Source organism: Schistocerca cancellata, chromosome 3 (genome assembly GCF_023864275.1).
Source record: "Schistocerca cancellata isolate TAMUIC-IGC-003103 chromosome 3, iqSchCanc2.1, whole genome shotgun sequence".
Taxonomy (NCBI): domain Eukaryota; kingdom Metazoa; phylum Arthropoda; class Insecta; order Orthoptera; family Acrididae; genus Schistocerca; species Schistocerca cancellata.
In genome coordinates, this window is record NC_064628.1 from 383217403 (window position 1) to 383240771 (window position 23369).

The 23369-nt window shown below is 40.3% G+C and overlaps 1 protein-coding gene across 4 annotated transcripts in view; it reads left to right on the forward strand.

The window, feature by feature from the left end:
• LOC126175086 (DNA polymerase subunit gamma-1, mitochondrial) overlaps positions 1-23369 on the forward strand; it is a 150172-nt gene that overhangs the window by 116884 nt on the left and 9919 nt on the right. For 3 of the 4 annotated variants that reach the window (XM_049921626.1, XM_049921628.1, XM_049921627.1), the window contains 3 exons: positions 2948-3168; positions 9170-9458; positions 20677-20968. In XM_049921626.1, coding sequence (XP_049777583.1) covers positions 2948-3168; positions 9170-9458; positions 20677-20968 — 802 coding nt within the window. Of the gene's footprint in view, positions 1-2931; positions 3169-9169; positions 9459-20676; positions 20969-23369 lie in introns of those variants that run through there. The other variant, XM_049921629.1, reaches the window with a different exon arrangement.

Below are 23369 nucleotides of genomic sequence, written 5' to 3' on the forward strand. Positions count from 1 at the left end.
TGTTGTATGATCTCCTTCCTAGCTCCGAAGTTTCACTTTTCTGGAAATAATTCCCACTACTTATGCAGCATATCTGCACATTTCCTATGTTGAGTACTTGTTCAAACCAGTTACGATCATATCCTTCAAAGTAAATCAAGGTTACACGAAAATAGAAATATACACATCATGTACCAATAGTTAAAAGTAAAGCATGATGCCCAACTGTCTTTTCAAGTATCATTACAGATAAATCCTTTTTCCATGGGTATTTAGCTGTTATTAGACATGGTTGTATTGAAGGAAGTTGATTAGCATAGCTTAGAGCAGGGGCGGGCAGGAGTCCTGCACGTGTGCGGTGCACTTGCACGTGTGCAGTTAGCAGGTGTTCTGCATGCACACAGGGGCAAGGTGGCCACCTGCTTATCTCCCCTCCCTACCATACCGTCTCTCCACTCCTTCCTGTATTGCGTTTTGTTTCCTAGCTTGCTTATTAAATGAAGGAATAAGGTTAGTAGGAGTGCCTGAAAGAAATCATGGATTGAAAGAGTACCTATTACCTATGATACATTTTATTTAATTATCGCAGGTGGAGTTTACAATATGTTTAATGTCTGGAACAAAATTTCTACATACAGACAAACGCAAACAGTTACATAAATTTTCATCACTGATGTGTGCTCTTAACCAAGTGTATTAATTTTCATAACAAAAAAAAATCTCTCACAAACTATGTCGAGCCAAACATTGACATTATCTTCGCAGCTTCATGATGGAGACGAGGAAACTCTTGCTGTGGAAAGTCATGGTAAAAGTCTATTACACGTCTTGCCAAAAGGAACTTGTCTCTCAGATGAGAATTACACTGTAGATCTATTAATTCCATTTGCAAATTGGGATGAATATCATCTACAGAAACAGCAAATGGTCTCGAGAACCATTCAAAAGCTTGGGATAAATATGATATATCCCCAAATTGCTTGAGAAATTCCTCTTTTTTTGCACTAAGTACGGAAACATATTCTTTGAAATTCTGTTCTTGCACAGTAGACAGAGTAGGGAAATGCACTGCGTTCCCCGACGAAAGCTGTCGTTTCCGCAGCTCAAGCTTACTAGTGAAAGCTTGCACCTTTTCAGCCATTTCACAAATTAGCTGATTTTCTCCTTGCAAACTTGTGTTCAATGCATTCATGTGTCTGGTAATGTCCACTAAAAATGCAAGGTTGGCAACCCAGTCTGGATCTTCTAACTTGGGTTCATACCTTCCTTTGTCCTTTAAAAACTGATTTATTTGTATTCTCAGCTCAAAAAATCATTTGAGCACATTACCACGGCTAAGCCAGCAGACTCACTGTACTCTTCCCCAATTTCAGCTAAATGTGTGTGAAACTGTCTATATGTAAGCCCGTGGGATCTCAAATAATTATCTGTCCGAATAACCACTTGCATGACGTCCCCCCCTGTTGCTGCTTTTGCACAGAGTACTTCTTGGCACAAAATACAGTGGATGCTGTACAATGATTCTTCTGTATGCTGTAGCTTTTTTTCTTAGTAATCCAACAAATCCCATTTGTTCCCCTTTCATTGCAGGTGCTCCTGCTGTTGTCACTGACACCAAACATTCCCAGTTTAAGCCAGCTGAATCGACAGCTTCTTCAACGGCTTTTAGGATGTCCGTGCTGGTGTTCATGCTTTTTAAAGATATAATATCTAAAAAAAATCATCTTTTATGTGCAGAGCAGTGTCCACGCTGCGGACATAAATCACTAATTGCAAGGTGTCTGAAATATCTGTGGACTCATCAAGTGCGATGGAAAATGCAATAAACTCCTGCACTGCACTCCTTAATTAACAGTAAACGTCACCTGCCATGGGACTTACATGACGACTTACAGTCCACCGAGAAAGAGTGATAGCTCGAAACTGATTTGCATTCAGTGGGCAAAGTAAATCAGAAGCGTCATTGATGCACTCCTTTATAAAATCACATTCAGCAAGTGGTTTTCCTATATTAAGTGCAATCTTATAACTTGCACATACCGCTGGGCTATCATTGTTGTCAGTCCTGAAAAACTGAAAACAGTGCTCCATAAAATGTTAAATCAGTTAGATGATAGACATGACGAAAGAAAGTCGCAGATCTCTCATGACAACAGCAACTTATGTCAGATTCATCTAGTACCATCAGATTGCTCGTCTTAAGCTCAGTCAATTTCCCCATCCGCTCAGAATCGACAATAAATTGTACTTGTCCTTGTGAAATTTATTCTAATGGCGTTCAATACTAAACTTCTGCTGACCAGCGAGAATACTGCCACGTATTAAACATTTCGAATTTTCACATTTTTGCACAAAGAAAAATTGATTTCCCACTCCTTTTTAAAAGATAGCAAATCTCTAAATCTCCATTTCCTTGATTCACTCTGCATTTTCCGGTTCTTGTTCTTGAAATACAACATTCACTACTTAGTGGTCGCTTCGCATCAACGTTCACAGCTTAGCCTGGTACTACACTGCCAGATGTCACCACTGTCCCGGTTGACGATTGCGTGCGAGCAGCACACGTGCACCACTGTAAGCTCATGAGCTACGTGCAACGTTTGCCTGCCCCTGGCTTAGAGGCCTTGAATGGCTTGATGAACAGGGAAGGCTTGCAAGAGTAACTTCAAAATTTTTTAGTTATTATGTTCACTCTGATCAAGATGGTGTAGTAATAAGACTTTGGACTCATATTCAGGATGTTGACAGTTCAAATGCTGCGGTGGCTCCTTTGAAGGGGCACAGCTGACTTCCTTCCTCATCCTTCTCAAAGTTTCTGTTCTGTCTTCACTCACCATATTATCATATGAATGTTAAACCCCAACCTTCCCTTTTTCTTATTTTCACAAACTGCTCCATTAAATTGGTAATTCACAGTCTTATTGAAAGATTGTGTGTTAATAATGAAAACAGATTTTTGTGTCTACAGGTTTTGAACTACGCACGGATATATGGTGCAGGCTCTGCTTTTGCCGAGCGTGTGTTGCAGCAATTCAATCCAGGTATTTCAGAGAGTGAGGCTCGTTCTTCTGCAAGGCGCATGTTTAGTCTTACCAAAGGTCGTCGGCTATTCAGACCGCTGGAATCTTTAGTTGATATCTTGGGAGAGAAACCCGTGTCCAAGACTGAAGCTCTTCGGTGTGCACGAAGGTGAGTAAAATAATAAGATGTGACAATTTCATTCCTTATAACATTTATGAACAAACATTGGCACTGTTTAAGATCTCTGGAACGGTGCATAGAAGTGACCAAAGTGTTTGAGGTGGTGGTGATCAGCTGTCTTGCTGGGAGGTGGATGTTATAATTTGTGTTAAAAATAACAGACAATGTAGCACACTGTCATTTAACATGCATCACACTGTCTACATGTGAGTGCTCCAGTGCTATGGAGCCACAAAGAAGTAGCAACTGCTGAGGAAAATATTTTGGCAGCATAATACCACATCAGCAATGTTTCCAGTCTTCAGATCTGCACAAAAACATATAAAAGCTCTATGAATGTAAGTTGCATGCCAACCATCAATACAAACATCAAGTGTATCGTTGACTACTGCTCTGCACAGGTGGTATTTAAGGAGATGCTATTGGCAGAGGATGACACAACAGTCGGCCAGTGCCAATGAACCTGCCGGGGCCTGTGGACAGAGTTTACTTTTATGTTTAGAAAAGTTATGGAGACTAGTTCAGGGTTCTCAGGTGGAAACATTAGTAGGACAGCAGAAATGAATAGATGACTGGCCCTTTGATCTCATCCAAGATTCACTACTAAGAAGTAGCACTATTTGATGTCATTAATTATGTAGAAACTGGTAGGGCTGGGAAGCACCCTAAAATCCCAGTGACACTCCAACTGTTGATGCGCACAGTGAGCATTTTACCCCCAACTCTCCCTCTCCAAGGAATACAGAATTGCATTCTGTCTTATACTTTTCAGTTACATCTTCTTTAGTAAATCAGATGAATGTGATGTCTGTTTTTGCATGCTGTCACTGTTTGCAAACTCTCTCTCACCTGGGTAATTGAGGGTCCTCGTACCAGAAGAAGCTATCCCTCATATGACTGTATCTGAGAAAAACAGTGTTTCATGTAGATCATTGAGGGTTAAAGGAGAGCAGTCACTGAATAGTATAACTGTGGAGTCCTCGACAGGCACAGACAAAAGAGAAAGAGAACTTGCTAGCTTTTGGAATAAGTCTGTCATCGAGCATAAACATATACAGGCACATATGCATGCATTGTAAGGGCACAGGAGAGAGAGGAGGGGGGGGGGGGGGGCAGGGGTGCACATGCACATCCTACACACTAAATAACTAGAAAATACAATAAATTTTAAAAAAATATTAGTTTTCATGAAATTGATTTTTGCGAAACTATGAGTAAATAAGGGTTACAAATAAGTTTTTTTAAAACACTAATATTAAAGTATTTGAAAAGGTTTTAAAATACAATTAATATGACAAATATCATATTTCTCCAACGTGTTCATTGAAATCAGCAGTGATTGATGCTGACAACTACCTCAGAATGGATGGAAAAGCGCACATCATGTAGATTTCATAGTTTCAGTGCAACAATGTCTCATCTTGCTGAAATAATAATAGTAACTCAACCATCAGCATAGTAATATACACGGAAGCTCCAAAGAGACTGGTATAGGCATGCGTGCTCAAATACGGAGATATGTGAACAGGCAGAATACGGTACTGCAGTTGGCAGTGCCTATACAAGAACAAGTGCCTGCCACAGTTGTTAGATTGGTTACTGCTGCTATAGTGGCAGATTTAAGTGATGTTGAGCAAGGTGTAATAGTCGGCGCATGAGTGATGGGACACAGCATCTCCAAGGTAGCGAGAAGTGGGGATTTTCTCATACAATCACTTCACGAGTGTACTGTGAATCTGGTAAAACATCATATCTCAGACATAGCTGCAGCCAGAAAAAGATCCTGCAAGAATGGGACCAATGACAACTGAAGAGAATTGTTCAACAACAGAAGTGCCACCCTTCTGCAAATTGCTGTAGACTTCAGTGCTGGGCTATCAACAAGTGCCATCGTGTGAACCATTCAACAAAACATCACCAATATCAGCTTTCAGAGCCAAAGGCCCACTTGATGTACCCGTGATGACTGCGTAACACAAAGCTTTACGCCTCCCCTGCACACATCAACAACCTCATTGGACTGTTGAAGACTGGAAACATGTTGCCTGGTCGGACGAGTTTTGTGTCAAATTGTATCAAGCAGATGGATGTGTATGGGTATGGAGACAACCTCATGACTGTTCAAGCTGGGGCTCTGTAATGTTGTGGGGCATATGCAGTTGGAGTGATACGGGACCCCTGATATATCTAGATATGACTCTGACAGATGACACGTACATAAGCATCCTGTCTGATCACCTGCACCCATTCACGTCTATTGTGCATTCCGATGGACTTGGGCAATTCCACCAGGTCAATGTGACACCCTACACGTGCAGAATTGCTATAGAATGACTCCAGGCACACACTTATGAGTTTAAACACTTCCGATGGGCACAAACTCCCCAGACATGAACATTATTGAGCATGTCTGGGATGCCTTGCAATGTGTTGTTCAGAAGAGATCTCCACCCTCTTGTACTCCTACACATTTACGGACAGCTCTGCAGTATTCATGATGTCAGTTCCATCCAGCACTGCTTCAGGCATTAGTCAAGTCCATGCCACATAATGTTGCAGCACTTTTGTGTGCTCACGGGGGCCCTACACAATGTTGGGCAGGTGTACCAGTTTCTTTGGCTCTTCAGTGTATAAAGATGCATCTGTAAGGTGATATTTAGATCTCAGATAATTGCACTTTTTTCTTTTCTTTTAGCTCCAGTCTGATATTTTTAAAGAAAAAGGCATTTACGTTTTTCTTAAAATGACTGCTGCAAATTTCCTGATTACAAAAATTTTGCATCACCATTACATTTTCCCATTATTATTTTGTGGTTGACTGGATTACTATTCTTGAAGTCTTCCTTCTTCACTTTCACACCACAGATAGCTTAGGAATGTGTGATTATCCAATTAACTTATACCACTGGTCTGGTATGTACATACGAGTCATGTATCCTATTTATTTCTCTCGTATCAAAATCAATGTTATTAAATAATAGGATATCCCCTGTAGAAAGATATATAATGCTCAGGATTGTCATACAAACCCAGTCAAACAAAGGCATGCTGTAAGGTGATCATATTACCTTTGTTTTGTTCTTAACCCCAATAGGCAAATTAAACCAGCTTCCTTGTATGAAATATGTTTTGTCTTACCTACAGTATGATATACGAACAACATGCCACTTCAGAAAGGCTCTGTATGACTTGTTTGGTGGCCATATAAACGTAAAGACATTTTCTCTGTTGTGTTCATGAATGCTGAGAGTGATACCTAAAGATGTCTGAGACAGAAGCTAGCTGGAATAGAAAAATGGGCTAAATCAAGGGGATAATCTAACCCCCCTACTTTTCATCACCGTTATGGATGAGATAGTGGCAGGGGAGGCAATATAAATAGGAGATGAAGATTTAAAAGCAATGGTGTTTGCAAATGATTTAATGCTGTGGAGAAATGGAGGAGGCGAATGCTAAATGTATGGGAGGAAGTGTGATGGAACAGTATGGTCGAAATTAATGCAAAGAAATGAGGAGGGATTCTGACAATGAGGAATAAGAGAAGAGCAGCAACAGATAAAAGTATTAGAGGGCATGTACTAAAGAAAGTGGAATATTTCAAGTACCTGGGGAGCATAATACAAGACAGTGGGAGAAATGAGAAGGTGCGTGAAATTGGAAGGCAGGCCCATAGTTTTCTGCAGAGTGAAAGAAGCCTGATATAGAGCAAGGATGTACCGCCAAAAGTAAGCAAGTGTTATACTGAGATTATGCTCCAGTACCCAAGTATGCATCGGCAATGAGTGTAATGGAGAAAAGGCCAGTTAATGGCTTGCGGGGTCAGATTTCACAGCAGCAGACTAGGACTTACTAGCATAAATAGTGTAAGGGAGACAGTAAGAAAAATAGTGAAAAGAGGACCATGGAAAAAGACAAGAGTAAGATAATATGGCTCTGTTACTAGAATCAAAGTTGGCAGAATACTAAAACAGGCTCATGAAATGACAGTGAGAAGCAAGAGACATAGAGGAAGACCGGGAGACAGAATGTGTGATGAAGAGAGGAAAAGACTGGGACAGAGTGGCATGAGGAACATGGTGGAAGGACAGACAGACAAGTCAGGGGGCTTGAAACTGTATAAGATGATGATGATGATGAGCACCATCCTCTTATAATGTCTCTTAAAGTTGGCACGGTGTGGTTGTCCCTGCTCTGTACTTGCCACAATATAATTTTACATTATACTCAAATGTTACTTCAATCTGCTTACTGAGGAATCATTTTAATCATGTTTATAATCATGAGTATACTGTTTCTGTGTAATTTTTCCGGATAAAAATTGAATCTGAATGGTAAAACCATTTAATTCGTAAAAGTTTCAAAAAAATCATAGTTTTGTGTCCTCAACTAATGAAATATAACAGCAAGACCTGAGGTTAGATTTTGCTGCACGAATGTTATACACACAGCCAGCACCTCGCTTGTAAGCACAAACTTTTTGTATGCCACACACAGTCTTCACTCTTCATTCTTCTCTGCATTTTTCAAGACTTTTCATTATAATTTTGCTTCTTCCCAATACTGGCAGCAGCAGTTGTCTCCATTTCGTATACACATAATTGTCAACTTTGTGATATCTACTGTTTCACATTCGAACTTCCATTAATTAATTGGCATCAGGATTACATTTATTTTATATTAGATGCCTCTAAAATAATGGTGTAATAAGAAAGTTTAACAAACTATGTTAACTTGAGTATTAAAGAATTGAAAACAAATAATTTCAAATATTATTGTATTGACAGATTGTGGTTACAATCCAGTCATCTTTAGATGTGGGTAACTTCATTTGTCACTGAGAGTCTTGCTGACTTGAAATCTGTGGGTTTGAATAAATGGCTTAGATGGCATGTGGGCTATATTATTTACCAGAGGTTTTGACACATGATAATGAACAGAATGAACTGTTCAGACACTATAAAATCCTTTTTTTTCCATACGTGCAGGACAGCTCCCTCTGCCACAAGACCTATCAACTGTTCACCCATAGGCATGTGAGAATAATGGAAGAACTGGTATTCAAAAACGTGCTCTTACTAATACAACTCTTTCATATACATTTAGCTGTTTACACAAGTGTAACAAATATTAATGCTGGAAGCATTATGAAAATAATGATACTCAAAAAGATATTGCAACATGCCTCCTGTATGTGGTTAATTGATATTACAGAGGTTAGTACTTAAAACAAGTGAAGGGTGATTTTAGTCTAAGCAGTTTCCTCATAATCAGATGGTATAATTGTGGATATAGCACACATTGATTTATATTTTCTTGTGCGTAAAGATAGAGCCTTATGGCTTCAGAATTGATAGCAATTAAAAAGAGAGAGAGGAATAAATGGTACTTATTTTCCTTGGTGAAAATGGTATTGTATGGTTTGGCACCACACTTGTGGGTGCAATATCATAATAATGCAAATGTTACAACAATTAACATTAAGTCACTCTGAATCACATAACTATTAGTAAAAGGATAGATTGCTACTCACCATGTAGGGAAGATGTTGAGCTGCAGATAGGCACAACAAAAAGACTCAAACAAGTAAGCTTTTGGGCAAAAAGGCCTTCATCAGCATTGGACAAAACACGCACATGCACGGGCACGCACGCGCGCACACACACACACACACACACACACACACACACACACACACACAGTCAGTCTCTGGCTGCCAGAGGTTGCAGTCATGTGTGTGTGATTGGTGTGTATATGTTGTCTAATTGTGATAAAGACCTTTGGCTGACAGCTTACATATTTGACAGTCTTTTTTTTTTTTTTTTGTGCCTATCTGTGACTCAACATCTCTGTTATATGGTGTGTAGCAATATATCATTTCATAATATTGCACTATTTCATCCTGAATTTTCCACTGCTTGAATTATAGAACTCATTTATATATGGTGTCACAAATGTTATGGCATTAAATAATGTATGTTTTGTTCAACAGGATGGGAAAACCTGTCAGTGAACTTTTCCACCCACCTCAGTGGGAAGGAGGCACTGAATCAGCCATGTTCAATCGCCTGGAGGAGATTGCTTGCAGTGCGGAGCCACGAACCCCTTTCCTCAGCGGCCGCCTGACACGTGCTCTCGAGGACAATGACGACAGGACACTGCCAACAAGAGTCAACTGGGTTGTGCAGAGTGGGGCCGTCGACTTCCTCCACCTGCTGCTTGTTTCTCTCCGCTGGCTTCTGCCACCGAGTGCTCGCTTCTGTCTTAGCTTCCATGATGAGGTATGTGATTATAGTTTCAGAGTTTAATGTTGGTTTTTAAGTTAGCTGTTTGCATGTTCCATAGACTATAACTAAATTGGTCCATACTGGTAGGGTCTGAGTCTAGTTGATTGACGTTTGAGTAAAATGAAAATAAATAAATATTATCCTCAGAACCCTAGAGAATACATCCCTAGGTGGTGGATTGGGGATTGGCTGTCAGCAGCTCCTATCTATTGAAATGCAGGACAGAAATAAAATGTCTCCTGTAGACCAAAAGCACTGGAGTGAAAAATCCATTAACAAATCCAGCTACGATAGACCCAGCAAGTAAGTAGTGGATAAAATACATTCTTTCAAACACAGAACAAGCCTCTGAAAGAATGGAAATAATGGAAGATGACCCAGCTTTTCCCAAGGAGTAAGATTTGGTACATTGAAAATACAGAAACTGACAGGGAAGGTAGAGGAAGTGGTGGACTTGATGAACAGGAAGAGACCAGATATTCTAGAATTGTCAGAAACCAGGTGGAAGGGTAAAGGAAGTAGGTAATTGTGGAGTAGATATGGGTTGTACATAAGTGAGAATGATGAAAAAGGAAGGAAGACACAGAGTGGCAGTAGTTATGCAAGGAGGGTTGAAAGAGGAACTTGAAGGGAATGAGTGACAAGATAGTGATAGTGAAAGTGAAAGGGTAGGAAATGGAAATGGTGCTCATGTATGTGCCACAAGTTGGATGTTCTACATAAGAGAAAATGGGGAGTTTGCAGACAACTAATTGGACAGGTGATCATTATACTGGTGGACTTAAATGTACATGTGGGAAAGGAAAGATAAGGGTATGAGGAAGTATTGGGAGTGGAAGGGTGGAGAAGGAGAAACAGAGGACAGAAATTGTTAGACTTCTGTAAAAGAAATGAACCAGCAGTTGCCAACACCTGGCTTAAGAAGAAGGAAAGTCATAAGGTAATGTAGTACAGCCTTAATTTGTCAACTAAATTCATGGTAGACTACGTATGTGACCAGGACATGAATAGGGCAGTGAAAGATGTTAAGGTAATACCTTCCTAAGCCCTAGATAGTGATCACCATATTTGAGTAGTGACAGTAAGAGGTATTAAAGAGGAAAAGGGAACAGGAAGGTAAGAAAGAAGGACAAATGTGTGGAAGCTGAAAGCAGAGAAATGCAAAGAATTATTTCAGAAAATAGTAGAAAGCAACATACCAGGGGATGATATGCAGTTAGTAGAGGAAGAATGGAGAAGCAGTTTTCTTACCTCACTCAACTTTGCGGATTTTATTGGGACACATCCTGTTGGGTATGCTAGATTGATGGGTGTATTGGGTAGAGGTCCTCCTGCTGGAGGCAGTTGGAAAAAATGTCTGATTAAATCACCTATGAGATCTCTGGCAAGAATGCAACGAAGCAACAAGTCTTGTTGTAATAAATTTGCCAGAAAGTTTTAAAATCAAAAACATCTGATATCTGCACTTGCTTGATGAGAAACTTGTTGGTTTTCTGCTGTTTACAGTCATTTTTGAAATCTGATCCATTAGTATAGGTTTGGTCATTCTTCATTAGTGATTGTTTTACGAGACTGAAGTTCCTGTTTTCAGAGAAGGAAAGAAATATCCTTGACTGAGAAGTATAATTCTATTTTCTGAAAGCAACCTGTGTCAGTCAGGGTGAGGAACACACTAGTCAAATCATGGGTTTTGTTGTTCCACTACTATTCTCCAAGAACAGATGCAATTCATGGAATGGAATATCATTATGAATGTAATCAAGATGGGAAGAACACACATTGTCAGAGTCTTTGTTGTACTGATTCTCATTGTAAATCTTGTTTTTCTTCCAAGATGTGTTTCTCTGTTTCTTTTTGGATGTTAAATCACTTTCAGCAGTTGCTAAATAGCAGAGGCTGGAAATACTGCTTCACTTGTAAATTACTTTATTTTCACTCGACCGGTTTCTGACTGTTATAAGTCCATCCTCGGGTATCATAGCTGTGCAGTGGTCCCCGAGCACCGTGTGTACCAGGCACGGTGTGCTGCCTATGAGCGCAGTTCTGCAGAGATGATGTTAACTATAAAAAACATTTAACTATACATAAAAAACATTTAACTATAAAAAAACTAAGTTTGCCAAATTACCATATTTAGTAGTAGTATCAGATAAAATTGCACTGGTGTTTAAGAAAACCAACATAGGAATCAGCTTTTACACAGACAATACATTAAGAAAAAAAATCAGGCATGGAACAGGTAGAACAAATCAGTCTGCATGATCAGGGATTTACAGAATATAATGTGGCTCATGCACAAAATGTTGTATTGGACAAACTGGGTGGGCATTTAATGACAGGTTTGAAGAACAAATCAGACAGGCAGAGAGCAATACCTCTACCTTTAGCAAACACTTAAGTGAGAATAAACATATGGTCAACAACGTACATTCATACCTTAAAATACTGCATACTGTGCCCAAAAGTAGAATCATGAATATTCTAGAAGAAATAGAAATTTACAACTATATTAAAAATGGCTTCGTGTCGAAGCCCACGCCTACTACAGTAGTACAAGTTTATATGCCAACTAGCTCTGCAGATGACGAAGAAATTGAAGAAATGTATGATGATATAAAAGAAATTATTCAGATAGTGAAGGGAGACGAAAATTTGATAGTCATGGGTGACTGGAATTCGAGTGTAGGAAAAGGAAGAGAAGGAAACGTAGTAGGTGAATATGGATTGGGGCTAAGAAATGAAAGAGGAAGCCGCCTGGTAGAATTTTGCACAGAGCACAACTTAATTATAGCTAACACTTGGTTTAAGAATCATGATAGAAGGTTGTATACATGGAAGAACCCTGGAGATACTAAAAGGTATCAGATAGATTATATAATGGTGAGACAGAGATTTAGGAACCAGGTTTTAAATTGTAAGACATTTCCAGGGGCAGATGTGGACTCTGACCACAATCTATTGGTTATGACCTGTAGATTAAAACTGAAGAAACTGCAAAAAGGTGGGAATTTAAGGAGATGGGACCTGGATAAACTGAAAGAACCAGAGGTTGTACAGAGTTTTAGGGAGAGCATAAGGGAACAATTGACAAGAATGGGGGAAAGAAATACAGTAGAAGAAGAATGGGTAGCTTTGAGGGATGAAGTAGTGAAGGCAGCAGAGGATCAAGTAGGTAAAAAGACCAGGGCTCTTAGAAATCCTTGGGTAACAGAAGAAATATTGAATTTAATTGATGAAAGGAGAAAATATAAAAATGCAGTTAATGAAGCAGGCAAAAAGGAATACAAACGTCTCAAAAATGAGATCGACAGGAAGTGCAAAATGGCTAAACAGGGATGGTTAGAGGACAAATGTAAGGATGTAGAGGCTTATTTCACTAGGGGTAAGATAGATACTGCCTACAGGAAAATTAAAGAGACCTTTGGAGATAAGAGAACCACTTGTATGAACATCAAGAGCTCAGATGGAAACCCAGTTCTAAGCAAAGAGGGGAAAGCAGAAAGGTGGAAGGAGTATATAGAGGGTCTATACAAGGGCGATGTGCTTGAGGACAATATTATGGAAATGGAAGAGGATGTAGATGAATATGAAACGGGAGATACGATACTGCGTGAAGAGTTTGACAGAGCACTGAAAGACCTGAGTCGAAACAAGGCCCCCGGAGTAGACAACATTCCATTGGAACTACTGACGGCCTTGGGAGAGCCAGTCCTGACAAAACTCTACCATCTGGTGAGCAAGATGTATGAAACAGGCGAAATACCCTCAGACTTCAAGAAGAATATAATAATTCCAATCCCAAAGAAAGCAGGTGTTGACAGATGTGAAAATTACCGAACTATCAGTTTAATAAGTCACAGCTGCAAAATACTAACACGAATTCTTTACAGACGAATGGAAAAACTAGTAGAAGCCGACCTCGGGGAAGATCAGTTTGGATTCCGTAGAAATACTGGAACACGTGAGGCAATACTGACCTTACGACTTATCTTAGAAGAAAGATTAAGGAAAGGCAAACCTACATTTCTAGCATTTGTAGACTTAGAGAAAGCTTTTGACAATGTTGACTGGAATACTCTCTTTCAAATTCTAAAGATGGCAGGGGTAAAATACAGGGAGCGAAAGGCTATTTACAATTTGTACAGAAACCAGATGGCAGTTATAAGAGTCGAGGGACATGAAAGGGAAGCAGTGGTTGGGAAGGGAGTAAGAGAGGGTTGTAGCCTCTCCCCGATGTTATTCAATCTGTATATCGAGCAAGCAGTAAAGGAAACAAAAGAAAAATTCGGAGTAGGTATTAAAATCCATGGAGAAGAAATAAAAACCTTGAGGTTTGCCGATGACATTGTAATTCTGTCAGAGACAGCAAAGGACCTGGAAGTGCAGTTGAACGGAATGGACAGTGTCTTGAAAGGAGGATATAAGATGAACATCAACAAAAGCAAAACGAGGATAATGGAATGTAGTCGAATTAAGTCGGGTGATGCTGAGGGAATTAGATTAGGAAATGAGACACTTAAAGTAGTAAAGAAGTTTTGCTATTTGGGGAGCAAAATAACTGATGACGGTCGAAGTAGAGAGGATATAAAATGTAGACTGGCAATGGCAAGGAAAGCGTTTCTGAAGAAGAGAAATTTGTTAACATCGAGTATAGATTTAAGTGTCAGGAAGTCATTTCTGAAAGTATTTGTATGGAGTGTAGCCATGTATGGAAGTGAAACATGGACGGTAAATAGTTTGGACAAGAAGAGAATAGAAGCTTTCGAAATGTGGTGCTACAGAAGAATGCTGAAGATTAGATGGGTAGATCACATAACTAATGAGGAAGTATTGAATAGGATTGGGGAGAAGAGAAGTTTGTGGCACAACTTGACCAGAAGAAGGGATCGGTTAGTAGGACATGTTCTGAGGCATCAAGGGATCACCAATTTACACTCCTGGAAATTGAAATAAGAACACCGTGAATTCATTGTCCCAGGAAGGGGGAACTTTATTGATACATTCCTGGGGTCAGATACATCACATGATCACACTGACAGAACCACAGGCACATAGACACAGGCAACAGAGCATGCACAATGTCGGCACTGGTACAGTGTATATCCACCTTTCGCAGCAATGCAGGCTGCTATTCTCCCATGGAGATGATCGTAGAGATGCTGGATGTAGTCCTGTGGAACGGCTTGCCATGCCATTTCCACCTGGCGCCTCAGTTGGACCAGCGTTCGTGCTGGACGTGCAGACCGCGTGAGACGACGCTTCATCCAGTCCCAAACATGCTCAATGGGGGACAGATCCAGAGATCTTGCTGGCCAGGGTAGTTGACTTACACCTTCTAGAGCACGTTGGGTGGCACGGGATACATGCGGACGTGCATTGTCCTGTTGGAACAGCAATTTCCCTTGCCGGTCTAGGAATGGTAGAACGATGGGTTCGATGACGGTTTGGATGTACCGTGCACTGTTCAGTGGCCCCCGGACGATCACCAGTGGTGTACGGCCAGTGTAAGAGATCGCTCCCCACACCATGATGCCGGGTGTTGGCCCTGTGTGCCTCGGTCGTATGCAGTCCTGATTGTGGCGCTCACCTGCACGGCGCCAAACACGCATACGACCATCATTGGCACCAAGGCAGAAGCGACTCTCATCGCTGAAGACGACACGTCTCCATTCGTCCCTCCATTCACGCCTGTCGCGACACCACTGGAGGCGGGCTGCACGATGTTGGGGCTTGAGCGGAAGATGGCCTAACGGTGTGCGGGACCGTAGCCCAGCTTCATGGAGACGGTTGCGAATGGTCCTCGCCGATACCCCAGGAGCAACAGTGTCCCTAATTTGCTGGGAAGTGGCGGTGTGTTCCCCTACGGCACTGCGTAGGATCCTACGGTCTTGGCGTGCATCCGTGCGTCGCTGCGGTTCGGTCCCAGGTCGACGGGCACGTGCATCTTCCGCCGACCACTGGCGACAGCATCGATGTACTGTGGAGACCTCACGCCCCACGTGTTGAGCAATTCGGCGGTACGTCCACCCGGCCTCCCGCATGCCCACTATACGCCCTCGCTCAAAGTCCGTCAACTGCACATACGGTTCACGTCCACGCTGTCGCGGCATGCTACCAGTGTTAAAGACTGCGATGGAGCTCCGTATGCCACGGCAAACTGGCTGACACTGACGGCGGCGGTGCACAAATGCTGCGCAGCTAGCGCCATTCGACGGCCAACACCGCGGTTCCTGGTGTGTCCGCTGTGTCGTGCGTGTGATCATTGCTTGTACAGCCCTCTCGCAGTGTCCGGAGCAAGTATGGTGGGTCTGACACACCGGTGTCAATGTGTTCTTTTTTCCATTTCCAGGAGTGTAGTATTGGAGGGCAGCGTGGAGGGTAAAAATCGTTGGGGGACACCAAGAGATGAACACACTAAGCAGATTCAGAAGGATGTAGGTTGCAGTAGGTACTGGGAGATGAAGAAGCTTGCACAGGATAGAGTAGCATGGAGAGCTGCATCAAACCAGTCTCAGGACTGAAGACCACAACAACAACAACAACATATTAAAATTCATCCTAGTGATCTGCTTAATGATCAAATGGTTTAAAAAATAAAATATTTTTAGATAACTTCCAGTCCGTTTTATGTACAAATGACAGATTTTAAAATAGCTTATGGGCGCAATACCTTTGACATCTGATGGGAGTTTACCACCCTGACATTTTGTACAGATGAGCATGTAAATGAGGTTTTATAAAAAATACGTGGATACTTCAAAATTATATTAGTTACTGTGAAGTTTCATATCCACCACCACTTGCAATGTATCAATTCTCTTATTTTATGTATTTTAGGATCACCAATTTTATGTGATGTATCTGACCAGTTTAGTCTCAAATCGTAAGTAACAAATTTTATGAGTAATCCCGGTGTTTTTACTGTAAAGAAAAGTTTATGGACTATAACAAAGGGGAAAAAGCATACTCCAATGTATTTTATTTTTGTATATTTTTTTAAATGAAATGTAGCCTTGACATTTCATTGTATCCGAAGAATGTGATTTATTGTATCAATCCACTTCAACAGTGATTCATACTGTACAGTTATTTTATGACACTTATCGAAAACATTTTAAGCAATTTCAATGGAATAGTACAAGTACTTACTTAGTTTTGTTTGCTACAATAGAGCCTCGTTGAAGGATGCATCCTGTATTTGTGCGGAGGCATTTTAATGTTTTGTCCCAATTTGTGGTGCTGCACAGTGAATTGGATTGCTGGCAAGTGTTTTACGCCATTCTTATTTGTAAAATGTATACGCACACAGAGTATTATATATCAGAGCTCTGTCTTCATCTCATTTAGGACCGCTTAAGTCATTGTGAGAGCTTTTTAACAGATAACACATGTATTATCCCCTATTATGTTATAAATAAATATTCCCATCCTGTTCTACTGCCCCTTACAATCATAGCAATAATTAGAAAGCTGTATGATGTTGACAGATGAAAAGACTTTATGATATAAAGCTTGTAAGTTGTATCCTTGGTGTGCACTATCTTCGCTACGTGCACAGGCAGTACCTTTAGTAAATGTATTTTCACACCAACAGACTTAGCTCCACATGTTGTCAGTGCACCTGAGCTTTTATTTGTGATAGATTATTTGAACGATGGTAAGATGGTAACATTGACAATACAGCACATATTTAACAACATTTTACGATGTAATAAGTGTCGTACTCATCGGATCTTGTGGGACTCTCACAGTCAAAAGGCTGCATTTTGATGACAACATGTACTCATGTCAGATAGTCTTATATTCTGACAGAATGTAAGTTATGTACATTTCTCACCAATATTTATAATTACACTGCTATCTTAATGAAATGTTTGTTTAATTATGTATACAACCCTGTGCTTCATTTTTGTGTTTTTTTGTGTTTAGGTAACTTTTGCAGTGTTACTTGAAAATGGCCATAAGGCCAAAATTGCAATTGTAATAATAAATATTTCATACAGTCAACGGCGACTGTGATGTCTTTTAAGAGAAATTTATCAGTCCAACCCAAATAATTTTCACATCCTGTACAGTCACTGACCCACAGATATTCGCGAATTACTACATCAACCCGTTCAGTGGGCTTCAAAGAAAGAATTGCTCACCATAATGTCTCAAGCTGTTCATAAACATGCCACACAGAGTTTTAGGTATGAGAAGAAAGTTCAATGCAAATAATTTCCAAACTTAAGTTATTCCAAATTCTCAGATCTTCACTAAAATGTTCAGAGCTGTAGTAATTTTACACTCACAATAAAAAACTGATAAATATAGGATTTTCCTCAAATTAATAAGACACTGTGTGACATGATTCCACATTGATCTGCACAGTAAGACTGTTCCTGAGTGACTCCTAGAGACACAGAACTGTAGTACAAACAACTACTTGAAGTGCACGAACTGCTTGATCCCTACAGGCTGATGAGTTAGGCAACCATCCAGAACAGCATCTGCCCCTAAGTACTCACGGTAATTCCTAAATCAACCAGAAGCATTACAAAGGGCAATTTGTAAAAGAAAGTTTGAATTTATGAAACCAACTTTAATTTAAATAAAACAAAATATGAACTATATGCAGAAATGAAATTCTACCTGATTTAACACTTAGCATTTGTTCTGGATGCTTTAATACAAAAGCTTGCACACTCTGCACAAGGACTTTCCCACACATACTTTTTCACATAGTTTGTAGTAAAATAAAACTTCCACACACTATGTATGTCCTCCATACACTCTCTCTCTCTCTGTCTCTCAACAACATTCACACAACAAAACATAAATAAATAACAATTTTGAAAGTAATTATTCTTATGTCATCAGGCTATTATAATAAAGCAAGAAAGTCCTAGAAAAACAATGTATATGAAATGATCATTGTAGTTGTAGTTTCAATTGATATTATAAATGAATAAGTGAAAAGCTTAAGTTTTCAGCTAAACTTGTGTTGGAGATAATGAACTAAGACTTTTACGGTATAATTGTCGTATCAATACAAGTCTGAATATGGAGTATGAAAAAGGTTGAATAAAATTTAATAATGTTTCTTTATATTCATTGGGAGTGTGCATAACTGATCATAATCATGATAGCCAGCTCACACTGCCCCAGTGGCTTAAACAGTTATTCTTATATGAGAACACAAAAGGCTGCTCTCTTTCCGGCTACACGGCAAGTCACTCTAAAATTGCGTACTTTGGTGCGTGGTGTAAAGACTCTGAACAGTCTGCCGTGATACGTGATGAACAACAATAATTGTTCACTTGTTGTCCACGACAGAAAAAACAGTGGAGGAGGAGCAAGTACAAATGTGAGGCACCTGTCTTTATTTTTGATGCTGATATACACAGGAATGGCGTAACTAACAGACTGAGGCCTGTTATTCGTGGAAGTGCAAAATGTGTGTATTGATTTCTCTGCTTTGTGAGCATAGGGCTGCAGACATTTCATCATATTACATCAGTTTGGTCCCAGTGAGTATTATTGTGACTGAGGCCCTTTTGGTATAAAACAATATAATCACAATGTCTTTCTGTGTTGTGGAATGATTGAATTGATGTGCAGATGTAATGTGGTGTCAAGTGAAAAAATATGCCAACAGTGGGAACATGCTGACCATTTAATGCAGGGGTAGTCAACGTTTTTTACCTACTGCCCACTTTTGTATCTCTGTTAGTTGTAAAATTCTCTAACCACCCACCAGTTCCACAGCGATGTTGGTTTATAAAACAGGAAAGTAACTTTATAAAAGCTATAAAACAGAAGTATAGCAAGTTAAAACATATAATAATTACTTACCAAAAAATTCATGTCAAAATTTTATAAAAATGCAATGAGATTTTTTTAAAACCCCTACTGCATACCATCCACCATGAAAGCTGGAACACCTAGTAGTGGGCAGTAGGGACCAGGTTCACTGCCACCTGTAGCAGTTCGCATTCTTTTATTCTTTGCTTGTTGTCCTCGGTGTTGACATACTGGCTGAAAAAATTGGCGTTGTACATGCAACCACTGTGTACTGTAAATGATGTAGCCAACAGATGCACAGTTGTGTTTCACAGTCTTTTACTTTCACTGTTCACAACCCCCCAATATACACAGTAATATGGCCAGTGCACAATTTTTTTAACTTTCTATAAGCCTCAATAATAGTTTGCGGGTGAACATCCACATACTGTTACAATAGTTTACTGTTGAACATCTACGAGCAGTAAAAACCTAACCACAAAGTTCACAGTTCTTGAAGAAAAGAAAGGTACATATGGAGCAGACACTGTCATTGTTTTAACATACAGCCTAATTGTGTAACACTTATTCCAGGGTTAAGTTGAAGCATTGTTGTTGTTCTAACCAACACAGGTTTCTTGTCTGAAACTTGGCCGTGGACTGACTGTCTTGGGACCAAAAATCAGGTCCACATCCTCATAATAATAGGTGCTGAAATTACACATTGTTCGATGTTTAATTTACAGAATTACAGTTAAAACTTAACTCATTAAATTAACTGAATACATCTAAAAATTCCTTCCTTTTAACAGTTTCTTCTACTACAAGGCTTAGGCCGAATTATTTGTTTAAATCATGAAATTAACAAATTTAGTTACACAAACAATACTTTTGGCAAAACCATTAATTACTTTGGAATTAATTAAGAGCTGGCTTTGCTAACATGTTTTTGAATATATCCAAATAGATCCTTTAAGAATACTATGAGTTATTCATCCAAATGTTTATAATTAGTACAGAATTTATATTTGTTTATACATCAACAGTAGAATTTAAGTTATGAAACAATTACTGATTTCACCCTGTAACTAAAGATACTAATTAGGAATAGTTGAAATAAATTAGAAAATCAATTACATAAATAAAACTAAGCACAAAATTGAGGCCCAACCTTTCTTTTTTATGGAATTGCAGATTATATTCATGTATTTTAATGGTGATTTAATGATTATCTTTTACATTACTCATAGAATGTATCCTTACAGTAGATTTTCAGTGGGTTAATGTGAAATTAAAAGTCCAGAGATGTCAGGTTTGATCTCCTGTCAATTGCAGAATTTTTTTTCTGATTTATGTTGTGGAGGAATATATTCACACATGCACCTAGGAGACGTACATTTAACAGGATAAATAATCTTGTTGTGTGAGTAACCTCTTTTTTTTCCAGGTGCGTTACCTTGTCCCTGAAAAAGACAAATACCGTGCTGCAACAGCAATGCACATTTCCAACCTAATGGCGCGTGCTTTCTGCAGCAGCCGTGTGGGCATGTATGACCTTCCCCTGTCTGTTGCATTCTTCTCATCAGTCGAAGTTGACAGAGTACTTCGCAAGGAAGCAAGTGATGACTGTGTCACACCGTCCAATCCTCACGGGCTGAGTCGAGGATATGGCATCCCACCGGGGGAGTCACTGGATTTAATAACTGCTCTTCGATTGTGCAATTATAAACCGTGGACAGGTCAGTTGGTAACTAATTACATGTATGTCTAAATGTAATTCACACACAAATACTTTTTGGTCTAGTTGTTTTAAGTAACATCTGATCCACAATCCATGAGTATACTGATTTTCCAATAACATTCTGATTAAAGATTTTCATTATTTCTTTGCATCACTAAAGGTTTAATATTAGGATTATTACTTTTTCAAGACCACACATATATGTATTGCTGTGTGCCTTCTGATGTGTGCCAGTGATAGAATTGAGATAGAATCCTGAACCCATAAGTGCCAACCCTCCCTTTCCCCCCTGTACATACATACTCTTGGGGAATATGAGAGGGGAAGATATAAAACCAAGGAGAGTGAAGAGGAGTAGGGACAGAGAGTGAGAGAAGGAAAATGTGATTGTTATAACGTCAAGTTGAACACACATATTTCAAAACGACACAACACATGTAAGTCACAGAGCAAATTGACAAAGCAAGACATGTGAACACAGTAACATTCAAATGAGCACTGAGTCCAAGTCTGGCGGCCGCTGGCTGCTTGGCCGCTTAGGTGGCGCGGCTGCTGCATGGCTGGCAGACAGCGCCGCATATAGAGGACGCGCATAACTGCGCTGCAGCACTTTGAAATATCGGTGAGTCACAACACTTTCCCCCCTTCGAATTTTTTGCACTGGTCTTGATGGAGGTGGCCTGTAGACTGCTAACGTCCATAAGTGTTGTTTGACTGGCCATAAAGTCTCGAGGAGGAGGCTTCCTGTATGGACGGAAGTGTCCCCGATGATAACGGGTCAAAATGAGAACAGAAGTACTTACACTGGTAAATCTACATATGGATAAACAAAATCAAAAGAGCAATAACAGAGCAATTGAATTATGAAGAAAATTTGAATTACTAAGAGCAACAGAGAATATTGATTAAAAATTATTTACGAATAAACAGATATTAATAAATGCAAACCAGAGGAGTGACATTCTTAATATTTACAACTAGTGCTTCATAAATATATCATTCTATACGGAAGAACATAGTTTTCATTCCAAACACAACTTTGCAACATGGACAGTAACTTTAGTATGGAATGATGCCTTCAGCTTCTCTGAAGCAATTTTCATAACTCCCTTCACATCACAAACAATGCCATCTGACTAGTGTTATAACGTCAAGCGTAGTAGTTCCGCAACGGATCAGAAGTCTTAGTGGACTGACGATCGGGCCAGAGACTACAGCGTAAAACCTGGGAGAGGGTAGGGTCAGAACCCGTAGCAGCTGCCAGCCGGTCCCCGCTAATGGGGAACTCGTCCACAACCCGCTGCTCAGCAACATCCAGGTGGAAACACAGAAGTTCGTCCCTATCGACTACCAGATCAGGACCCATGGGAAGGCGAGACAGTGCATCAGCATTCGCATGTTGAGCTGTCAGCAGGAAATGAATCTCATAATTGAAACGAGACAAGTAAAGAGCCCAACGCTGGAGGCGGTGTGCAGCCTTGTCGGGAAGCAACGTTGACGGATGAAACAAGGAAACAAGTGGTTTTTGGTCCATAACAAGATGAAATTTGGATCCATAAAGAAAAACACCAAACTTATGAAGAGCATAAATAATGGCCAAAGCTTCTTTTTCAATTTGAGAATATTTTCGTTGGGCATCGGTGAGCGTTTTGGAGGCATAAGCAATGGGTTGTTCAGAACCGTCAGAAAAATGGTGCGCAAGGACTGCACCAACCCCGTATTGAGAGGCGTCCGTGGCAAGAGCGAGATGTTGGCCAGGTCGATAAGTAGCCAGGCATGGGGCCTGTTTCAGCATAGTCTTCAATTTCTGGAAAGCCGCATTGCATAATGTGGACCAGTGAAAAGGTACGTTTTTATGCAACAGGCGATGCAACAGCTGAGCCACCGAAGCAGCAGATGGTAAAAACCTGTGATAGTATGCTATTTTCCCCAAGGAGGCCTGCAGTTCCTTAACAGATGTAGGAAGGGCATCAATCGCAGCGATAGTTTGCTGAAGCGAACGAATACCATCCCAAGAGAGTTGGAACCCCAAGTACATGATAGATGCCTGAAAAAACTGGGATTTCTCAAGATTACACTTAAGACCAATGATTGTGGCACCATACACTATCATTGACCCGGCTCCAGGGAGGTAGGGTGCCCTTCCCCTATTCCTCCACTGGGGTAATTCCTGTCTGGCGCGTCCACATCGCGGGGGTGGGCATCCTACACTTCAGTAGGCCGGTGTGCTAGAATGGCTGAGTTCAGGCAGGGACCCAATCCTGTGGGGTATAACACGGAACCCATGCCCAGGGTTATGGGTGAAGACCTTAATGGCAGCGACGACGGAGAAGGAAGACTTCGGACGGCGTAGCTGGCAGATAAGGCAACCCTCCTTTCTGGGGATTAAATGAGAAGGG